The following is a 22944-nucleotide window of genomic DNA, read 5'->3' on the forward strand; positions in this document are numbered from 1 at the left end:
CTGCATAGTAAAAGCCTTGATACTGATGGCCAAGGATCTCTAGCACTGTTTGGGGCATCATACAGCGCAGAAAGGAACTCAAAAGGCAACTCATCAGCGATGGCTCCCTTCGGTCAGTATGAGGCAGCTGTACAGTGCCGCCTAACCAACCAGCAGAGTAGTAGTAGCCAGCCAATAAGAGATCTGAATACTTTCTGACCTCAAATGATGACCAGACCCATACATGGAAAGAATATTTTGAAGCAACATTGCTCTTAGCAATGAATCTAGCTTTGAAGTGGGCAGCGCAAAAACAAGCAGCAAAATAACAACATCTTGCCCTAGCCTAACGGATGCAGTCAATAAGCTGAAGCTCAGCAAAGCCGCGGGCGAAAATGGCATACAATCCGAACTATTGATCGCCGTCCCTCGACAAGAAGCATTATCGTCAAGCTGTCCCCAAGAGACGATTTGCATGACTGTGGCAACTGGCGCGAAATAACCCTGCTCAACAACATCCACAACATTCTAGCTCGATCATACAAAGCAGACTCAAATGTAAACACTAAAAAAAGACATATAATTGTTGAGGGGTGCCCGGTGGAATTTATCCCAATCTTCTGCTACCTCAGCTGCACTATAACGGCAGATGGTGGAGTAGATGAAGATGTCAACTGCAAGCTAAACAAAGTAAAGGCGGCATTCGGAAGAATGCATACAGTTTGGGGGAGTTCGCAAATCTCCAGGCGCACTAAACTACGTATATTCGGCTCATACGTGAAGTCTGTATTGTTGTACGGAAGCGAAACATGGCTGGTCTCCAACACCATAACACAGCGGCCACAATCTTTGAGGAGCCCATCTTATGGCAAATCAAACGCATAGAGTGGTGATGGAGGGAGTCTTACTGGTCTCATACGTCGACGACTGCGCAATAATGGCGTCAGGCAATGACATTAATGGCCAATGCTCTACAGTAAACGACTACCTCGCCCGCATTTCTCGCTTCTTCACTGCGAGAAACTTAAAACTTTCTCCTACTAAATCCACGGCGACCCTTTTTACCACCTGGACAAAGGAGGTCAAGCTGCCACTTCAGGTGCACGTCGATGATACCCCCAATACCGACGGTTAATAACCCCAGACTTTTGGGAGTCACCTTCGACAGCTTGCTCTCCTTCTCAGCGCACACAACCGCTATTGCAACGAGAGTACAGAATCGCAACAAGGTCCTCAAGTCGCTCGCCGGCAGCACTTGGGGCAAAGACAAAGAAATGTAGCTGTCGACTTTCAAAGCAATAGGCCGGCCGGTTCTAAACTATGCCGCGCCTGTCTGGTCGCCTGGAACCAGTGATACGCAGTGGACGAAGTTCCAGACCTGCAAAAATACTGCCATTAGGACCGCGACAGGATGTCTCCTGATGTCCCCAATTCAACACTTACACGACGAGGCTAACATGCACAACAAAATGCTCGGCAAGCAGTTTCTGCTAGGGTGTCACCGTAGGCCTCACACATGCAGACACCTGCTCGAGCCTGAGCCACCTCCCAGGCACATCAGGAGACATTTCCTCAACTACGTGGACGAGATCCTGGACACAACAGACAGACCACTCCAGGATCAGACAGGGTACAGACAGGCCATTAACGACATTCATCGGGAGACTCTTACCACCTTCTTAAGGTCCCGACCCCCGAATGCCGTTATCGGAGTCCACCCACCACCAATCGCAGACGAAGAGCTCCGAATTCCCCGAGAGTCCCGCGTAACCTTGGCACAATTACGTTCTGGATACTGTAGCAGGTTAAACTCCTACCTATCCAGAATCAACCTCCGACATACTAAACATATGTCCAGCATGTGAAGGCACCCCGCACGACACTAACCACCTTTTCACATGCCCCATCAAACCCACTCATCTAACACCCCTCTCCATCTAGACCCAACCCGTCGAAACAGCCAGTTTCCTGGGCCTACCGTTAGATGAGCTAGACGAAGATGACCGGTAATTACAGTACACTGACAGGGCGAAGATACTGCTACAACAACAACAACAAGTGGCGATGGATAGGTCAAACGGTTAGTAAACCACCAGATAGCCTCACAAGACTAACATAAACTGCTGCTCGGCAGGATATCACGCTGAAATTGGTGCCTTCATCAGAGATGAAAACCGATTGGTAATAGGTGGCTTTAATGCGCATCACGATCTTTGGCACTCAAGTCTACCAAACGATCGTAGGGAACAGCAGTTAGCAGAGGACATAGACGATTCGGCATTCAGCACCGTGAACGACGAAGCCCCCACCAGGGTAGTGGGCTCGCTTGCCATAAACAATTGATAGCCTTGTTCTCATAAATAGCATAACTTGCCGACCTATGCTATCGCTTGCATCCGAGCACTTGCCCATTATCATCCCGATCCAGAGACCTGCCGACTTTGTTACCGCGGACACATTAATTTTAACAAAGCTAGTTGGGCCGGCTCGGGGAATTTACCGAGCACACCTATTCCCACCGATGTGCGCATAGGCGAACGAGCATCCCACAAGGTGCTCACAGCTGCTGCGGCTCTCTTAATACCCGCTGAAAGGATTTGGGACACACGTCCTAATTTCCCAGCTGATGCCGCTGTTCAGGCAAACGATCCCAGGGATTCTCGCATAAAGGATCTCAATTTGGAGATCCGACAACTTGTAACTCAACGCAAGCGGACTAAATGGGAAGAGAACCTGAAGTCCTTCAACTTCACTTCTGGTGTGAGTAAGCTCTGGTCCACCGTAAGGTCCCTGTCGAACCAGACGAATCACAACGACAAGGTGCTATTTTAGCTGGCAATTAATACTGCATCCTCCGGCCGACAGATGCAAGCGTAGTGCCACCGGACGGCTGCACAAACTGACATACAACAGTGCGCCACTTGCTTTCTCCAGCGGTGAGGTCCAGGGGGCCATCAACCATATGAAATATTCTAAAGCCTATGGCCCTGACAGACTAAACATGCTGATGTTGAAAAAGCTGGGTCCATTGAGAGTAGAGTACCTAACAAGAGTTTTCAATATGTTCTTGGCCACTCTCATTATTCTTGATAAGTGGAAATCAGAGAGAGTGGCCCCACTACTGAAATCTGGGAAACCCGCTAACGAAGGGGAGTCTTATCGTCCGATAACTCTCCTTTCCCTTCTACTCACACTCTACACAAACATCTGACCCCAGCCTCACACCAGCATGGCTTCCGAAGAGTGCACAGTACCACCACAGCACTCACCGTCATTAACACTCAGGTGAACCGCAGGCTCAACCAAAACCGCCCCTGCGAGAGTACTGATTTAGTAGCGTTGGACCTAAACAATGCTTTCGACACAGTCAGCCATGCCACGCTAGCAGATGATATTTTACAGTCAACACTCCCGCCAGGGTTCAAGAGGTGGAACCCGAACTATCTGAGCAGTCGTCATTCGTCGGTGCTATTCCGAGATAAAATTTCAAAACAGAGGAAAATAAAGCAAGGAGTTCCGCAGAATACTGCCCTTTCACCCTTGCTTCTTAACGACTATATCTTGGAACGCCCCTCGCCGCCAGAGAGAGTCTCCCTGGTCTCCTACGCCGACAACTACGACTGCACGATAATGGCGTCGGGCAATGACATTGATGGCCTGTGCGCCACGGTAAACGATTACTGCCTTTCTCGGTTCTTTACTGCGAGGAACCTATATCTTAACATCACGAAGTCCACTGCGACCGTCTTCAGCACCTGGACAAAGGAGGTCACGCTACAGCTTAAGGTAAAAGTCGATGGCACACCAATTCCGACTGTTAACAACACAAAAAGCTTGGAAGTTACTTACGACAGTTTGCTCTCTTTTTCAGCGCATACAATCGCTATTGCCACTAAAGTCCAGAATCGCAACAAGGTCCTCAAATCGCTTGCCGGCCGCACTTGGGAACAAAGAGATGTTTCTATCGACATTTAAGGCAATACGCTGGCCAGTTGTAAACTATGCTGCGCTTAACTGGCCCATATGCTCCCTGTAAAGCAGCATAACAAACTGTTCAGGAAGTAATTCTTGTTACGGTGTTACTGCAGGTACCACCAATGCAGACTCCTGCTTGAGCCTGAGCCACCTCCCAGGCATGTCAGGAGTCACCTCCTCAACTACGCGGACGACATCTCAGACAAAACAGACCGACAACTACTGGATCGGACAGTGTACAGACATACAATCAACAACATTCATCGGGAGACTCTTACCACCTTCTTAAGCTCCCGACCCCCGAATGCCGTCAACAGAGTCCAACCACCACCCATTGCAGACGAAGAGTTCCAACTTCCTCGAGAGTCCCGCGTAACCTTGGCACAATTACGTTCCGCTTATTGTAGCAGGTTAAACTCCTACCTATCCAGAATCGACCCCGACATATTAAACATACATATGTCCGACATGTGAAGGCACCCCGCACGACACTAACCACCTTTTCACATGCCCCATCAAACCCACTCAACTAATACGCCTCTCCCTCTGGACCCAACCTGCCGAAACAGCAAGTTTCCTGGTGGGCATACCGTTAGTTGGGCTAGACAACCGGTGATTTACAGTACACTGACAAGGCAAAGTTACTGCTACAACAACAACAGGCTAGCTGGAAATGTTAGACAAAGACAAGTACAAGTCCGTCCGTGTTTTAAACCAAAAGCTTTGCCTCACTTCCTAAGCAACTTCCAGGTAGGTCATCAACGTCCGTAAATCCAGAGCGGCTCCCTGCCCTACGCCTGATCCCAGTGGGGCGGCAGTTTTATCCACACCTCGCAGAAGAGATAAAATGCAATCTATCTTTCTCCTCCACCAGTCTCAGTCTCATTCTAAAATCTCTAGAGAGCTAGTCGTTCCTGTGCAGGAATCAGGCGCGAGTGATAGTCATGCTACTGAAGCCCTGGTTTTTCAAATGGTCACTACAGGTCTTTACAATCGGGAAACGACTGAGGTAAAACAACCTCTCGCTGATCCAAAGAGCAAATCGGATGATACTCCATCACAGAGGCCTGCTGTGGACAACGCCCGCGAGCAAAAGATGAAATTGGGTTACAAAGGCTCAATCAAATTTCTTGAAAAGCTGAGCAAACGTGACACAAGGGAGTCATGGTGGTGGAATGCAGAAACGAATCCTTGGAGCCTCTTACAGCTTGCATTCGCAGCCTTGGAGAACTATGGCCGGGATGTAAGTTAGATGTGGTACCATTAAAGGATGTACCCTTTCGAACGACTGCGAGGGTGTGAATTCCACCTCCACTAATTGAGGATGAAACCACCCTCTCATTAATACAAGGTCAAAACGAAGAGGTGCATCCCGATGATTGGATCATAGTAAGAGGCCATGCAAGGGATAAGGGAAACGCCACTCTGGCCGTAAATCAGACACCGATCGGGACAAATCCTCACAGACTTGCACGGTCAATTGAGATACGGGATAGGGCATCCAAAGGTGGTCTTACCCGAAGAAAAGAATAAAAGCAGCGATAAAACCAAAGCCGCTGCAATTAATTTGCATGACTGTAGGGAGGCAACAGATTACTTACTACTTTTTAAAGAGGAGGATAGAGTGGTGGTGACTCTTATACATGGCTCATTTAGGACAAAATCGCTGGAATTGGCAAGCCCAATTACGCGCTACTGGTTCCTACCACTTAAGGTAAGATAAAAAGTTGCACCTTGGTAAGGAAAAACTTTTACGGCAAATTCATTATGATATTTCTCTTGCCGCAGTTTTGTAGCGCAGATCTGAGGACAGCAGTACGTGAGCAGAGCGGAGGCTCTAACCTCCACCTTACATCAGCATATCTGCCGTTTGAAGAAGAAGACTCGCCATCGCAGGTACTTAAGAGACCTGATCCAATCGGCCAGCGGAAGCGGACTGAATATACTGGATACTAATCTAAATATATGATTATTGATATAATTCTAGTATCAAATTCAGGCTCAAGAAGGGTTGAGAAAACTGGCATGTTTCACCTGTGCCTTTTCGGATCACTATCAAATCGCGTTCACAGTCAACCTAGAACAATCTAAACGGCAATAGGAATCCTAGAAAGGCAAATTAGATAAAGTTCTCTAAGGTTATAGCTAAGTTAGATCCCCGTGAAGAGGAAGAATCAACTAACTTCTTCCGCTTCGAAAAGAACAGCTTTTCGTAAATCTTTTTTCAAGCTTTTTGCGATGACCGAAAGGCAGCTTCACAGGACAGGAAACACTTGAATATCTCATACAAACACACTTCCCTACAAGTCAAGACGACCGGACGGAATTTTACCAATGATGTTACAGCAGTCAATGGGAACGATTAATTTGTGGTTAGTTATGATCTTCAGGGAATCCCTATTTTCAGTGTATATCCCATGGACCCATCCCCAACTCATGGACAAAGGTCAGGGTGGTCTTTATTCAGGCAGGAAACCGGGCCATAACACTGCGGAACATTAGAAGAATTATTGAGAGCTTCAGCACCATACAACGTTGTGGGAATAATAGAGAAATTTTTTAAAAATAAGGAATTCACTATGGCGGCTTTTCTGGATAACGAAGGAGAGTTCAACATAGGTAGGAACGAAGGGATTATTCGCGGGTGGACCATAAGCTATCTTACAGAGTAATCACCTCAAACTTAACTATCAGAACTAGTTCTGTTCACTAATATATATAAGATATATAGTTTTCTTTTACCGTCTTTGGATGGAGTAACACTAACCCTATCAAACAAAGCCAAGTATGTTGGAATAATATTGGATTCAAAGCAACACTGACGAAAGGGTGGAAAAAGCATTTAATGCCTTCTTTATCTGTAAGAGGCCACTTGGCAATATATGAGGGTTGAAACTGTATATCAACCACTGGGCATACAAAACGAACATCAGACCCAATTTGACTTATGGAGGTTTCGTGTGGTGGGAGGCGGTGCACACACACTTGTACCTAAAGAATTTTATAAAAGTGCAACGATTAGCTTGTGTAGGTAGGAAAATAACAGGTGCGCTCTGATCGACGCCCCTGGAAGTGATCCTAAATATTCCACCCATTGATATACAAGTTAAAGGGATGGCGGCCAAATCTATTTCCAGTATTAAAGCGGGAGGCATGCTAAAAGAAAGCACATACGGTCATGCATCAGTCATATTATCTGTGGAGCACTTGATAGACGCATCGAACACTATCTGGTTCCCAAGTAGTTACTACATAGCTTAAAAAGATCTAAGTAGTTTAAGCAACTTTGTTAGAAATCAAATGCAGGTATTACATGATCCTTAGGGCCACTAAGTGTCTTGTCTTAAACAAACAACATGGCTAACCTAACCTATCCTCCACGGCTTGTACTACTTCACATACTACACCCGTGTTTCCGTCAAGCACCAATAAAGGAACCTCCACGGCTCTTCGGAGCTCACTATTGCGAAAAGGTGGCACCGAGGGTTAAAGGCCTCAATCAGATGTCACTCGGCAGACACACACGGACTCGATATCCTACCCATCGTTTTCCTTGTTTTAAGAGCAGTCGTAAAGGAAGACTTGGGTGTATATGTGGCAGAGTTGCTTTATACGGCCAACCGATCCACTTTTTTCAGAGAATTGCCAGACGAAAAGTACTCGGGTAGACGAACAAAGTTCCCTACGAGAATTACAACAATAATACCACTAGATCAATGCAAACCTCACCAGCTGTTTTTATACCGAAGGACCGATTTTGCAGCCACTTTTTAACGAAATGACGCGATACATAAGAAGTAACTGGTTGTCAACATATACCATACCAGTTACAGTTTCCATTGATAGGCTTAATTAAGTCAAGATATTTGATGAAATAGCAGTCATTCCAATGGCAGCCGGTTCTACGTTACCCGAATGATTTGGGTTTTTCCCGACCAAGGGCTGCCGCCCCAGTAAACTAGCCCTGTCTAGCACTTCAAACTGCCGCCACCAATAAAACCTTAACGGTAAGGAGCCCTCATGCGCAACACAACTCCCTCAAAGACCCACAACCCTTCTGTTCCTATCCTGCGGGGACAAACCAGCACCTCTTGGTCCCCCGCACAGTCTGCTCAGTGAGTCACACCAGAGTCCCTCGGCACCTGACAACAGTCCAATGCAATTCCTGCAATGGCTGGTGCCACTTTCGGGGGTGCTCTGGCCTGCGCACCACCCGTGAGTGGACCTGTAACCGTCCTCTGCGGCGCGGCCGTCCGCCAACGTCAGGCCACAACAAACCTTGCGGAACGCACAGCAGGACCAACGCGGACAACACCATGCGTCCCTCACCTCCCGAGTTATGCTCACACTCCCGAGGAGTTTTAAACTCCTACAACTAAACTGCAACGGACTTTCGAGTAAGATTGACGAGATAGTAGACTTTATGAGCCGACATGGTATCAAGATAGCTGCGGTCCAAGAAAGAAAGCCGCACGCTAGGTCATCTCTGATCACCAGGGATGGCTATAACGTGCATAGACACGATCGCGAGCGAGACAATGATGGAGGCTTTGCGTTGATAGTCCACCATACAGTGCAGTATCGTCTTATCGATGAAGGAATCGACCGCAGGGACACCACCTTTAAATATCAAGGGGTAACTGCCCCGGCGAATATCGCAGACGATGGAACGATGAGCTGTATGAGCTTTACGACGACATAGACATAGCGCAGCGAATAAAGATCCAGCGGCTACGTTGGCTGGGTCATGTCGTCCGAATGGATACAAACGCTCCGGCTTTGAAAGTATTCGATGCGATACCAGCTGGTGGTAGCAGAGGAAGAGGGCGGCCTCCTCTGCGTTGGAAAGATCAGGTGGAGAAGGACTTGGCTTCACTTGGTGTGTCCAACTGGCGCCGGTTAGCACGAGAAAGAAACGACTGGCGTGCTTTGTTAAACTCGGCCAAAATCGCGTAAGCGGTTCTAGCGCCAATTAAGAAGAAGAAGAACTGCCCGGACAGGCGATTCCGAGCTCGAAATATATACTAGGACACACCTACTGGCAGAGCAGATAGACGACTCGACATTCAGCACTGTAAACGACGACGCCCCAACCACGGTAGTGGGCAATTGTAGCAGCTCGCCTGATAAATGGCATAACCTGGCGACCTATGCTATCGCTTGCATCAGACCACTCGCCCATTATCATCTCGATCGAGAGACCTGCCGACTTTATTTCCGCGGATCACCGGTCATACATCAACTTCAACAAAGCTGATTGGACCAGATTCGCGGAATTTACTAAAGACATCTTCGCCCAATTCCTACTGATGTGCGGGCAGACGAACGTGCATTCCGCAAGGCGATTAAAGCTGTCGCTGCTCGCTTCATACCCGCTGGAAGGATCAGGGACATACGTCCTAATTTCCCAGCTGAAGCAGCTGTTCTGGCAAACGAGCGTGATCGCCTACGCCAGGCCGATCCAGGGGATCCTCGGATAAAGGACTTCAATTCCGAGATACGGCAACTGGTAACCCTACACAAGCGGAACAAATGGGAAGAGCATTTGAAGTCCTGTAGCTTCCCCTCTGGTGTGAGCTAGCTCTGATCTACCGTAAGGTCCCTGTCGAACCCGACGAAGCACAATGACAAGGTGGATATCACCTTCAACGGTGAACTCCCCGAGCCACCAGAGGGAGTCTCCCTGGTCTCATACGCCGACAATTGCACGATAACGGCATCGGGCAATGACATTGATGGCCTATGCTCCAAGGTAAACGACTACCTCGCCAGCCTTTCTCGCTTCTTCACTGCGAGGAATTTACAACTCTGCCCCCCTCTCGCTCGCAGCTCTTGGGGCAAAGACAAGGAAATGTTGCTCTCGACCCCCGAATGCCGTTATCGGAGTCCAACCACCACCAATCGCAGACGAAGAGCTCCAACCTCTCCGAGAGTCCCGCGTAACCTTGGCACAATTACGTTCCGCTTATTGTAGCAGGTTAAACTCCTACTTGTCCAGAATCGACCCCGACATACTAAACATATGTCCAGCATGTGAAGGCACACCGCACGACACAAAGCACATTTTCACATGCCCCAACAAACCCACTCATCTAACACCTCTCTCCCTCTGGACCCAACCCGTAGCAACTGCTAGTTTCCTGGGCCTACCGTTAGATGAGCTAGACGAAGATGACCGGTCATTACGCTACACTGACAGGGCAAAGGTACTGCTACAACAACAACAACATGAAATAGCAGTTATCCATCAACAGTGAAATCGATGGTGAGGGTTCCCTTTCCCAGACGCTACCTCTGGAAGAGCTGTGATGCAGTGACACTACTGACCAATAATGTTAACGAACAGAACGAGGAAATAGTGTTACTTTGATGCAACACAACTAACTTGATTTAACGACTGGAGAAGCGCCAATTGTCCTTTTATAATTAAATATTAAATTAAATAAATAAATAAATATAGAACATGGTCTATAAAGGGTTTTCCAATAACAGGATTTATTTTGAATAGCCCGCTATCGGAATTATTAAAATTCAGTATAAAAATGGTGAAAATTTGGCAGAGATGGTTCGTAAAACAGGACAGGTTTGTCCATACCTCGTCGTTCTTTGGGATTAGGAATTCCACAAACGACATTAGACCGTATTTTGCATAAAGATCTTAAGGCTTATGAAGTCCAGTTAAGACAAGAACTCAAGCCGGCCGATCATCAACAACGTCGGGTCTTTGCTGATTGGGTCGTTGAAATGCATGAAAATGATCCGGAATTCTATCGAAACATCATCTTGAGTGATGAGGCCTATTTCCACCTCGATGGCTTTGTCAAGAAGCAAAATTGCTGAAAAGCCTCACTCTCTATATCTCCAACGCGTGATTGTTTGGTGCGGTTTATGGTCCGGCGGAGTCATTGGGCCTTACTTTTTCGAAAATGAAGCTGGAGTAACAGTTACCCTGAATGGATTGCGCTATCGAGAGATGATTAATGATTTTTTATGGCTCGAATTGGATGGTATTGGTCGGGAAAACGTTTACTTTCAACAAGACGGCACTCCGAGCCACACAAGCAACGAAACCTTTGATCTTTTACGGGAATAACACCTCTTATTAGAAACCCTTTATTAAAATAATTTCGAGACTAAAGTTTTGTTGATTTCCGGATTTCAGAGTCCGCTACTATATAGAGCGAGTTAACTCACCGACTCAACCTCAATTGAATGATCATAAGTTTCATTTTAAGTGGCACTAGTGAATTCTAAGTTATTTGATATAACATTCTGTTATGCTAAAGCGGCACTTTCACTGTGTAGACCGAACGAACGCGAAAACAGGCAGTTATTGGTAAGGTTATGGTTAATTTATTGTAACATTTTAGTCGCACATTTTGTCTTAATATCGGGTTTTAACGATTTAATATTAAATTAGCAGTAAGCGGAAAGAGCAACAGATAAAATCTGCGGCGTCAACTTTCGTGTTTTATACCTGGCGCAACCGGGTGAGTCACTTATTTTTTTGTTTTTGGAAAACAGTCTGAGCGTATGGCTTTACATAGGTAGCGAAAATGTATCCAATTCATGTTTTTGTAAACCTCGAGAAGGAGAAGCAAGGCAAATTCATGCAAGATGAAATCGATCCTACAAAAATAAAAACGTTGTGGGCTATTGCCTAATTTCAAATGAAGGAAAAGGGAAAAGAAAATAGAAATATTATATTTTTACTTTGACAATCAGGCACTAATCAGCTCATGAAACAATACCACCTCGTATATATTCTCCTTGCATACAATATGAGAGATAAAATTCGATAAACAATTATTTGATACGTACTTTTTACATCTGGGCTTTTGTAATGGCGGTAAAATTTCTACTGAGGGGCCATCTGTTATTGCTGAAACAACTGGGGTCTGGCCAAGTGTTACTTCACGACCCATTTGGTGTATGTCTGAAAATAGCAGTAATTAAAATATGAATGCTATCTAGTTAATTTTAAGACGCTAGGCCACTGAAAAAATTTCGAAAAATTCACGTTTTTTTAAAGATATCCTAATAAAATTACTGTCAAAATTTTAATCTGACGCAGCATACCGTACCGAAAAGATTAAACACGTCTTTATCGAGCTGTATATTCACAATAACATTCAGTATCAGTTTTTATAAAAAAATTTCGAACTTTTTTTTGTTGAAAATTGTGAAGTTTTTATTAGAACGGGGCGTGTTTTCCAAAACCGTTATTTCAAAAATACGCTAACTACTTCTAAGCAATTCACATAAATAAAAGAACAATTTGATTCCTCTAAAATTATAAGTGAAATTGGTCCGGCCATTTAAACAAATTATTTATAGAGCTTTTGGTACAGACAATGAAGCACGGCTTTTTAATCTCAATTTATTTGATTTGATTTATTTCATTGCCCTGCTGCATGAGGTTAAAAAATTTCCTTAGTTTTTCCGACAACACAGTGGCCTAACGCCTTATCAATACCTACCCATCATGTCATATGGTAAATTACGCAGTTGATCAGTCATAACAATCGGTTGCTGAACAAACATGTTTTGTTCAGGATATTCAATATCTGATCTTGCAGATGTCTACAGAAAACAATTAGATGTTTTATCGAAGATTTCAAATAGTGTAAATATATCATACCTTCGCCCTATCGAAATCTTCCAAAATATTCTTATTTGTACTTGGATCTATGATTTCGAGAGCATGAGCACGTCGACGTGTCGACTTTTGGCCTTGCTGTGCAGGAACTGTAGTTTGCACGACGCCGACCATGGACTGAACGGCAACTTGTTGTCCGCTAGGGGCAGATGCTACACCCAAAACCGCAGGATTCGAGCCAGGCGGTACGGGACTTGCAGTAAGCACCGTTCCAGGCGTTAACGGCAATTGTGTTTGTGTAGCACCAGGTGGACCTGTCATTGGACCATTTGGGCCTGGTTGCACTGACATCGTGCTACCTACACCAACACCAGTATTAACACCTACAGCACCTCGTTGCGCAGGAACAGAATAGTACGAGGGATATGGATATGGATAATTTGGCTGCATTGGTTGTGTATATTGTGCATAGGGTGGCGCTTGAAACGCTTGACGCTGATATTGTGGGAAAGGTTGCACTACTACGCTTTGAACTCCTTGATGCATGGTTTGTTGATACATGGCTTGCATTGGTACATGACGTGCGCCATTACGAGGCGCTGGACTTGCGGAAGGTCCTCGATATAAACTGCCCGCTTGATTACTACGCACTTGGCTGGAACTGCTGGCGACTGCCGGTTGAACATACTACCCAAATATAAAATACAAACAATATATATAAATAATATTTTGAAATACTTAAGTGAAAACAAAATAAATTAATATATAAAAATTAACATACATCTAATTACAGATTTATAAATATAAGGCAAATATTAATGAAGTTTTGACGCAAATTGTAGATTTATAAAAATTCGACGAGTTTTCATTTAAATTTAGGAATTTGTAATCGAAATAAAAAAAAGAAAATTTGAGTACGCAGTTTTATAGCCCAATGCATCGTAGTATAACAAAGTGCAAGTTTGAATTCGCTAAAAATTTTCGTGGATTTTTTAGTTTTTTTGACGATCTGCGAAACGAAATGTCGTAAATTTGTTAATTATATGACCAAAAAATATTTGAAACTAGGATTATTTGGTCTTTGTTTGCTTTCTATTGTTATTTATTTATCTCAGAAATGGGGCGGTATCTGTAAGACTTTTTAGTGCCTTAGTGTAGTGCCTTCTCAATAATTTCGGTAGAATATATATACGTATACATTATACGACTAATATACTACATATATTATATATGTACGTATAGGTACATGAGATGGTAATATAATGGCAACAACTTCATTTATAAATAATACCTCTTATACCTCTTGCATCGATTGAAATTTATTGTTAGGTAGAAACTTATTTTTATAATCGTATTTCCTATTATGTGTGTATGCAGTTTCGTCTGATCACCCGTTCCACCTACTATTATACCTAAGTTATTACAGTGAGTAGTTTTAAAACTTGTTAATGAAACCAAACCGCCACCAGCACTCCCCCCACCAGTACCATTATCACCTCTGCCATTAATATTTCTGCCACCAGTTATACTGATTTCGATGCTACCGATTGCACATTTGATAGTTGCGCATTTGCAACTTCAATCAAGTTATTGTTTTCATTACAACTACTAGCGCCATGATGGTTCATGCTATATACAACTTTAGCATTTACATTGGCCCCTATTATGAGTTGCATTCGATCTTCGATATTCGTTGGTTGTCGAAGATCAAAAAACGAATGTCAATTTGGTATTATGAGCGGTGCGTGCAACCCTATCGAAATTTTCGTTGTTTACCGAATTTAGAGTCGAATGCAATTTTGCTTTCGATCGTGTAGCGTATTGTGGGAAAACTTGTTAAAGTGTAAGTTGTTTGCGATTATTTATGGTTTTATAGTAACCAAATAATAAATATATACTAATTTTGTTAATTTTATGCAGGTCGAAAGTCGTGAGTACCAAACAATAATTAGAAAGGCGAATCCACAATTCGCAAAAGGGATTTGCACCAAAGTTCAAGCAGCAAAAAAATGGGAGGAATTTACAACGGAGCTGAATTGCTTGGGAGCACCAGTGAGAACGGCAACAAAATGGATTAAACTTAATAATGGTTTTGTTTTTGTGATGTTTATAGAAATACATTTTTTCCCTTGGTAGGTATGGGCTGAAATACGTAGAGGAACTGAAATACATATAAGGTTGTCAAAAAAGTCTTTCGGTATTTTTATTGAATTTTCAATTGTTCATAAAATTGGTTATAATAATGCGATTTAAGTCAAATATGCGCCGTTTTGTTCGATGACGAGTTCCCAACGAGATGCCAACTTCATAATGCCCCTCTTATAGAAGCTCGCTTCCCTATCGTCTAAAAACTCGGAGAGCCAATTTTCACAGGACTCTCTTGTGGACAACTTCCGACTACCAAGCTCGTTCGCCATGGACAGAAATTGGTGGTAATCACTTGGTGCGAGATACGGACTATACGGTGGATGCAAAAGAACCTCTCATCCGAGCTCCCGGAGCTTCTGGCGCGTCACCAAAGATGTGTGTGGCCTGACGTTCTCCTGATGGAAGACAATTCGGCCTCTGTTGATCAAAGATGGCCTCTTCTGCATGAGTGCTGCATTCAAGCGGTCCAGTTGTTGGCAGTACACGTCCGAATTGAGCGTTTGGCCATCCGGGAGCCGCTCATAGTGGATGATTCCCTGCCAATCCCACCAAACACACAGAAGAACCTTCCTGGCCGTCAATCCAGGCTTGGCCACCGTCTGGGCAGCTTCACCGCTTTTCGACTATGACCGTTTGCGCTTCACGTTGTCGTAAGTGACTCACTTTTCATCGCCAGTCACCATCCGCTTCAAAAACGGGTCGATTTTGTTGCGATTCGGAAGCGATTCGCATGCATCCATACGGGCAAAAATGTTTTTTGCGTCAAGTCGTGTGGCACCCATACATCGAGTTTCTTTTTGAATCCAAGCTTCTTCAAATGGTTTATAACGGTTTGATGACTCATGCCCAGCTCTTGGCCGATCCTACGGATGCTACTATGCCGGTCTCTTTCAATCAATTCAGCGATTTTATCGCAATTTTCGACGACAGGCCTTCCGGACCGTGGCGCATCTTTGATCACCTCTGCACCAGAACGAAAAGGTTGAAACCCTCGTTGTGCGGTGGAAATGGAAACTGTATCGGGTCCATAAACTGCACAAATTTTATTGGCAGCATGAGATGCATTTTTGCCTTTATCGTAGTAGTACTGTAAAATATGCCGTATTTTCTCTTTATTTTGCTCCATGTTTGCGACGCTATAACTCACGAACGACTAAAAGCAAACAACAATTAATCAAACATGTGTTAGCACGTGAAAAGAGCTTTCCAAAAACCTCTAGCGTGAACCGATGCGACGAATACAACTAGAACTATGCGCTTGCAAAGACAAGCTTGCGGAAATACCGCAAGACTTTTTGGCCAACCTTATATTTTATTTTTTTGGAATGTCGAATAATTGAATAAAGAAAATTTATAACAAAAATAAAACAGAAACTGTGGCGTAAAGGTTTCTATTTAATACTTTTTAGATTTTTCTATAATATTCTAAAAATTTCATTTCTTATGTTTTCTACTTCTCCGTTATTTGACTCCACTTCAATATCTTCAGTATCATCGTACACAGTGGGTTGAGCAAGTCCTAGCATACCTTCATTACCAATACTCAATTGGTACGATCCCTGAGCACAAAATCGCAGAACTGTGGCTAGCTTTAACATATTTGGAATGGATTTGGCTCGATTGCACTGCTGCAACTGGTTTTCTGTACTGGACAGTAGGTTCATAAACGCCTCTTTAGATAATCTAAAGTTCTTTCAAAATCTGTAAGGAAATTTCTGTAATATTAAGTACGTCAACACATTTTGAAAATTCTAAACTTACTCAGTGGAAGCCATTTCTAGGGAGTTGGATGCGCCCCTCAACTGTTTTCTACTTCTAGCTAGTTCACTAATCTTTCATCGTCCGATGAATCGTCGAACCACAACTCCGTTGTACTCATTTTCACAAAAAATACTTTTTTTAACTTTTAAAAATGTTGTTAGCAAAGAATTTCAACACAATCGGTTTTTCTTTTATTTTGATTTGCTGTATCAGCTGAGAAAAATTATCTATTGTAAATGCGTCGAGCGATCGAAATTCACAATAGTCCTATTCTTCAACGAATGAGCACCATAATACCAAATGAAAATTCGTTCGATCAGCACTTTCGACTACAGTCGAATGTTGCTCATAATAAGAGCCATTGTCTTCTGTGTTAGTATCGCTACTATTTACTGCAACGACGACTGTTGACGACTGGTAATTTACTTCCGTTACGCCTATATTTCAGAGTGGAAATAAAAACGATGTTAGCAATTGCAGACCCATTTCGAAACTTTCGTCTGTCTCAAAACTTTTTGAGATAACTGTGAATGATAAGTTATATTTTGCTGTCAAAGGCCTAATATCTACCAACAAGCATGGTTTCGTCGCAAGTCGCTCCACTGTCACTAATTTGTCTATTTTCAATGATTACTGCATTTTAGCCTTCCAGAACAGATCTCAAGTTGATACAATATATACAGACTGCTCTAAAGCGTTTGACAAAGTCTCGCACCGAATACTCTTTTCGAAGCTTGCGTCATTGGGTGTACACTCCACGTTTTTGTCGTGGATTAAATCATATTTGTCCAACAGGCACTGCGTTGTAGCCGTTGATAATACGACATCCTGTGCATTTATTGCGTTCTCTGGTGTCCCACAGGGAAGTATTCTAGGACCCCTCCTCTTTAGACTCTTTATTAACGATATTGGTTCTTGCTTTTCTTTTGCTGAACACGTTCTTGTATGCTGATGATCTTAAAATATTTGCGGTGATTAACAGTGTTAGTGACTCTGAAAAGTTGCAAACCGACTCGCACAAAGTCCGGAACTGGTGCTATTTAAAGTGTTTGTCCCTAAATATAAGCAAATACTTCCACACAAAATATGCTAAATCAAACGGGATCCCTACAAAATGCTGTATATCAAAATTCTTTTCGTACGAAATACTGTAAATTAACGTAACAAAATTCTGCAGTGACAAAATTCTGTATTAACAGAATTCTGTATTTACAAAATTCTGTACTGTCTTAAAAAAATTCTGTATTGACAAAATTGTGTATTGACGAAATTCTGTACTGACGAAATTCTGTACTAACGAAATTCTGTATTAACAAAATTCTGTATTGAAAAAATTGTGTGTTGACAAAAGTCAACGAAAAAAGGAGTTCTACGCAAAAATACGGTGGATTGCGTAGCCGGAGTCGGATTGATGAGGGTTATTTTTTTGAAGCGCGGCCGAAGGCCGCCCACGCGAAAAAGAGTTCTACGCAAAAATACGGTGGATTACGTAGCCGGAGTTGGACTGATGAGGGTTATTTTTTTGAAGCGCGGCCGAAGGCCGCCCACGCGAAAAGGAGTTCTACGCAAAAATACGGTGGATTGTGTAGCCGGAGTTGGACTGATGAGGGTTATTTTTTTGAAGCGCGGCCCAAGGTCGCCCACGCCAAAAGGAGTTCTACGCAAAAATACGGTGGATTGCGTAGCCGAAGTTGGACTGATGAGAGTTACTTTTTATGAAGCGCGGCCCACGGCCGCCCACGTGAAAAGGAGTTCTACGCAAAAATACGGTGGATTGTGTAGCCGGAGTTGGACTGATGAGGGTTTTTTTTTTTAAGCGCGGCCGAAGACCACCCACGCGAAAAGGAGTTCTACGCAAAAATATGGTGGATTGCGTAGCCGGAGTTGGACTGATGAAGGTTATTTTTCTGAAGCGCGACCGAAGGCCGCCCACGCAAAGAGGAGTTCTACGCAAAACTACGGTGGATTCTATCGAAACTGAAGAAACAAAGTGCGCACTTTTTTTTTAATTTGTTGAATTTCTTATCATTTACTTACAGCATTTCGTCAATACAGCATTTCGGCAATACAGAACATTTTTTAAAGAATTTTGAAAAACAGAATTTCGTATACAGAATTCTATAATACAGAATTCTGAAATACAGAATTTTGTATACAGCATTTTGTAAACAGAATATTGTATCATACAGCATTACGTACCCAACCCAAATCAAACAATACTTTGCATACTTCGTATAATATTGCTGGCTTACCTTTGCAATCCGATGAAAAAATTAAAGATTTAGGCGTTATTTTCGATTCTAAGCTGAATTTCACTAGCCATGTCAACCACGTCATTAGACGATCATATGCGATATACTGTTCACTAGACAGGGCTAGTTTACTGGGGCGGCAGCCCTTGGTCGCGAAAAACCCGAGTCATTCCGGTATCGTAGAACCGGCTGCCATGGAATTGCTGCGTCTGCCATAAACGGCTCCACCCGAACTCCACCTCGGTTAGGTGTAACAAGTGCAACGGGTGAAGCCACCTTAAGACCTGTTCAGGCCTTAAGACACATAGGGAGTTGACCACATGGTATGTGGCCTCGTGTTGCTCCCGCAGCAGGCGTCTAATGCCTCCAGGGCTACTAGACCCCCTGATAGGCCGGCAGTACCAAGCGCCACCCCAACTAGTACCTCTACGGTAAGGAGCCTATCGGAGCAACACTATTCCCCTGACTTAACCCGCAACCGCCACCCGTGGCGCGCCCGCCCACCATCATCAAGCCGCAACAACAACAGCGGATTACATAGCAGGTCCAACGTAGACAACACCATGCGCCCCTCACCTCCCGAGTTACTACGACATCTCCCAGAAGCTTTAAGCTTCTTCAATTTAACTGTAACGGATTCACGAGCAAGGTCGACGAGATAGTTGACTTTATGAGCCGGCACAGTATTAAAATAGCTGCGGTCCAAGAAACAAAGCTGCAAGATAGGTCATCTCTGATCACCAGGGATGGCTATAACGTGCACAGACATGATCGCGAGCGAGACAAAGGTGGTGGCCTAGCGTTTATAGTCCACCACACAGTGCAGTATCGTCTCATCGATGAACGAATCGACCGCAGGGACAGCACCATAGAATGTCAAGGCATAGCTGTCCGGACAGGCGATTCCGAGCTCGGAATATTTAACATATATATACCCCCTGTCACCTGCTGCCCGGCAGGATATCACCCTGATATCGGTGCGCTCATCAGAGGTGAAAACCGATTGGTTGTAGGTGACTTCAATGCGCATCACGATCTTTGGCATTCAAGCCTGCCAAATGATCGTAGGGGACAGCAACTGGCAGAGCAGATAGACAACTCGACATTCAGCACTGTGAACGACGACGCCCCCACCAGGGTAGTAGTGGGCAATTGCAGCAGCTCGCCTGACCTAACAATAGCTAGCACGGGTCTGATAAACCCGCCCGACCTATGCTATCGCTTGCATCAGACCACTTGCCCATTATCGTCTCGATTGAGAGACCTGCCGACTTTGTTTCCGCGAATCACCGGTCCCTTTTAACTTCAAAAAAACCTAATTGGGCCGGCTTCACGGAATTCACCGAGGACACCTTCGCCGCTCTTCCCATCTCCATTGGTGTGAGCGAAGGTGAACGCGCATTCCGCAAGGTGCTGCGGCTCGCTTCATTCCAGCTGGAAGTTTTAACGACATTCGTCCCCATTTCCCAGCCGAAGCAGGCAGGTTAGCAAACGAGCGTGATCACCTACGGCAGGCCGATCCCGGGGATCCCCGCACACGGGATCTCAAAATTTGGGGATCCGGCAACTGGTAAATCAACATAAGCGGACCGAATGGGTTGAGCACCTGAAGACCTGTAACTTCACCTCTGGGGTGAGTAAGCTCTGGTCCACCGTTAGGTCCCTGTCGAACCCGATGAAGCACAACGACAAGGTGGCTATCACCTTCAACGGTTGCACTTCGTCGGACCCGAAGAGATGCGCGAGCTATTTTAGCCGGCTCTTCATACTGCATCCTCCGGTCGACAGAACCAAACGTTGTGCTACCAGAAGGCTGCACAAACTGACGAACGACAGTGCGCCACTTACTTTCTCCGGTGATGAGGTTCAGGGGGCCATCAACAAAACGAAATCATCAAAAGCCATCGGCCCTGACGGATTAAACGCGCTGATGCTGAAGCATCTGGGACCCCTGGGAGTAGGATTTCTCACAAGGGTCTTCAATATGTCCGTGGCCACTCTCATCATCCCTAACAAGTGGAACATAGGGAGAGTGGTCCCACTACTGAAATCTGGGAAACCCGCCAACCAAGGGGAATCTTATCGGCCGATAACTCTCCTTTCCTCAGTAGTGAAGACACTTGAAGCCCTCCTACTCCCACTCTTGTTGTTGCGGCCTGATGATGCTGGGCATCCGCGCCACGGGTGGCGGTTGCGTGTGCAGAGCTTTGCAACAGCAGGTAACGTAGTTAGTTGTCCATTCACAGGGGCTGCGCAGGCTGGAACATCTCCGAAAATGACACCAGCCATTGCAAAAATTGCATTTGACTGTTGCGAGATTCTGACTTTGCGGGGGACCAAGAGCTGCTGGGTTGTCCCCGCACTGGGGTTGGACCTGAAGGTAAGAGGATAGGATGTGTTGGGGGAGTTATGTTGCTCCGATAGGCTTCTTTCCGTGGAGGAATGAGTTGTGGTTGCGGTTGGAAGTGCTGGCCTGTCAGGGGTAGTAGCCGTTGAGGCATCAGACGCCTGCTGGCGGGAGCAACACGTGACCACATACTGTGTGGACTACTCCTTATGAGACTTAAGGCCTGAACAGGTCATAAGTGGGCTCCTTCCGTTGCACATGTTGCACCTAACCGAGGTGGAGTTCAGGTGGAGCCATTTATGGCATACGCAGCATTAGACTACCAGGGATGGATTCGATACCAGCCCTGAGAAGAAGTATTTAGAGCAAGATTGCTGCGAGGAGTTGCTCCTGTGACCTAAGAAGTGTGGTGATGAACTGTTCACTAGACAGGGCTAGTTTACTGAGGCGGCAGCCCTTGGTCGGGAAAAAACCCAAGTCACTCCGGTAACGTACAACCGGCTGTTATGAGAATGACAACCACAGCCTCTCTGGAGCAAATTACCGTAAGTGTAACCGCCACTAAGGGATGCCCAAGGATTTATTTGATTCATCCTGGCAGACAACCTACTACAAACAAACAGTAAAGGGTACAAAGTAATACAGGGTTTGATTAAAAAGTAATGAGCCTTCCCGCGCGGAGCGTCTGCCAAGCGATCGACCGAATCTGCTGGTGGGGGAAAATGATTGTTGGACCTTCCCCTTCCGCTAGAAACCGGTCCCAGTTCGCTGGCAACCACGGTGTAGTCAACACCGCTCCGCGCGTGAAAGCTGTTTTAAAAGTGTGTTAGGATTTTGCAGTGGCGTCTAAGATCAAAACCATGCTGATCATCTTTTTCGACTCTCGAGGCATCGTCCACAAGGAGTTTGTACCTCCAGGAAGCACTGTAAACGCGGAATTTTACAAAGAAGTGCTCCTTCGGCTGAAAAACCGCGTCGTCCGGCCCGACCTCGTCAACAATTGGACCCTTCATCACAACAATGCGCCGGCGCACACCGCCTTCCTCCGCATCTCTGCATTGGCCAAGATGGGGGTTCCGGTGCGTCCCCACCCTCCCTACAGACCAGACCTGTCCCCTTCGGACTTCTTCTTGTTCCCGCGCCTGAAAAGAAAGCTGAAGGGGAGGCCTTTCGACTCCATCAAGGCGATCCAAAAAACTGTGACAGCCGAATTGAACGCGATTCCGGCGGATGAGTTTAAAAAATGTTTCCTGCAGTGGAAGGACCGCTACCAGCGGTGTATTGACGTTCAAGGGTCCTATTTTGAAGAATATTAGTTGTATAAGCCAAAAGGTTTAATAAAACTGCTTAAAAAGAAATAAGGCTCATTAGTTTTCAATCGAACCCTGTAGCATATGCAGATGGCATTTCTATAATAATTAAAGGCCATCACGACAGGGCAAGACGCCTTAAATACAAACTGGGATTGTTGAACAAAAGAAGGAAATGAATAGAATAGAGACACTTCTAAAGGGAGAGGTTAAATACTCGTATCTAGGAATTATCCTGGATAAAAAAACTCACTTGGGAGGACCACGTCAATTCAGTGAAAAAGGCAACAAAAAACATTGGACAACAAAATGACTTTCAGGTAAATCCTGGGACCTAAGCCCTAAAATGATATACAACAAATAATGAGGAATTGATATACACCCAAATGGTAGGGACTATCATACCAAAAGGGGCATTGGTATGGGGGATAAAACCCAATAAAATTACAACTATATAAAAACTGTGTAGACAAAGGCTGGCGTGCCTCAGCATAACAGGGGCTATGAGAACTACCCTAACTGCTGGGATGGAAGCGATTCTAAATCTACCACGGCTGCGCGTAGCAGAACAAG

At 44.9% G+C, this 22944-nt stretch overlaps 1 protein-coding gene across 2 annotated transcripts in view; it reads right to left on the minus strand.

The window, feature by feature from the left end:
* Nucleotides 1-22944, minus strand: part of LOC129249817 (TBC1 domain family member 10B-like) — a 151991-nt gene that overhangs the window by 83031 nt on the left and 46016 nt on the right. For both annotated transcript variants that reach the window (XM_054889478.1, XM_054889475.1), the window contains exons 4-6: nt 12596-13240; nt 12435-12537; nt 11776-11890 (exon numbers count right to left, since the gene is read on the minus strand). In XM_054889478.1, the coding sequence (XP_054745453.1) occupies nt 11776-11890; nt 12435-12537; nt 12596-13240 (863 nt within the window). The remainder of the gene's footprint in view (nt 1-11775; nt 11891-12434; nt 12538-12595; nt 13241-22944) is intronic.

The sequence above is a fragment of the Anastrepha obliqua genome, chromosome 6 (genome assembly GCF_027943255.1).
Source record: "Anastrepha obliqua isolate idAnaObli1 chromosome 6, idAnaObli1_1.0, whole genome shotgun sequence".
In the NCBI taxonomy this organism is placed as follows: Eukaryota; Metazoa; Arthropoda; class Insecta; order Diptera; family Tephritidae; genus Anastrepha; species Anastrepha obliqua.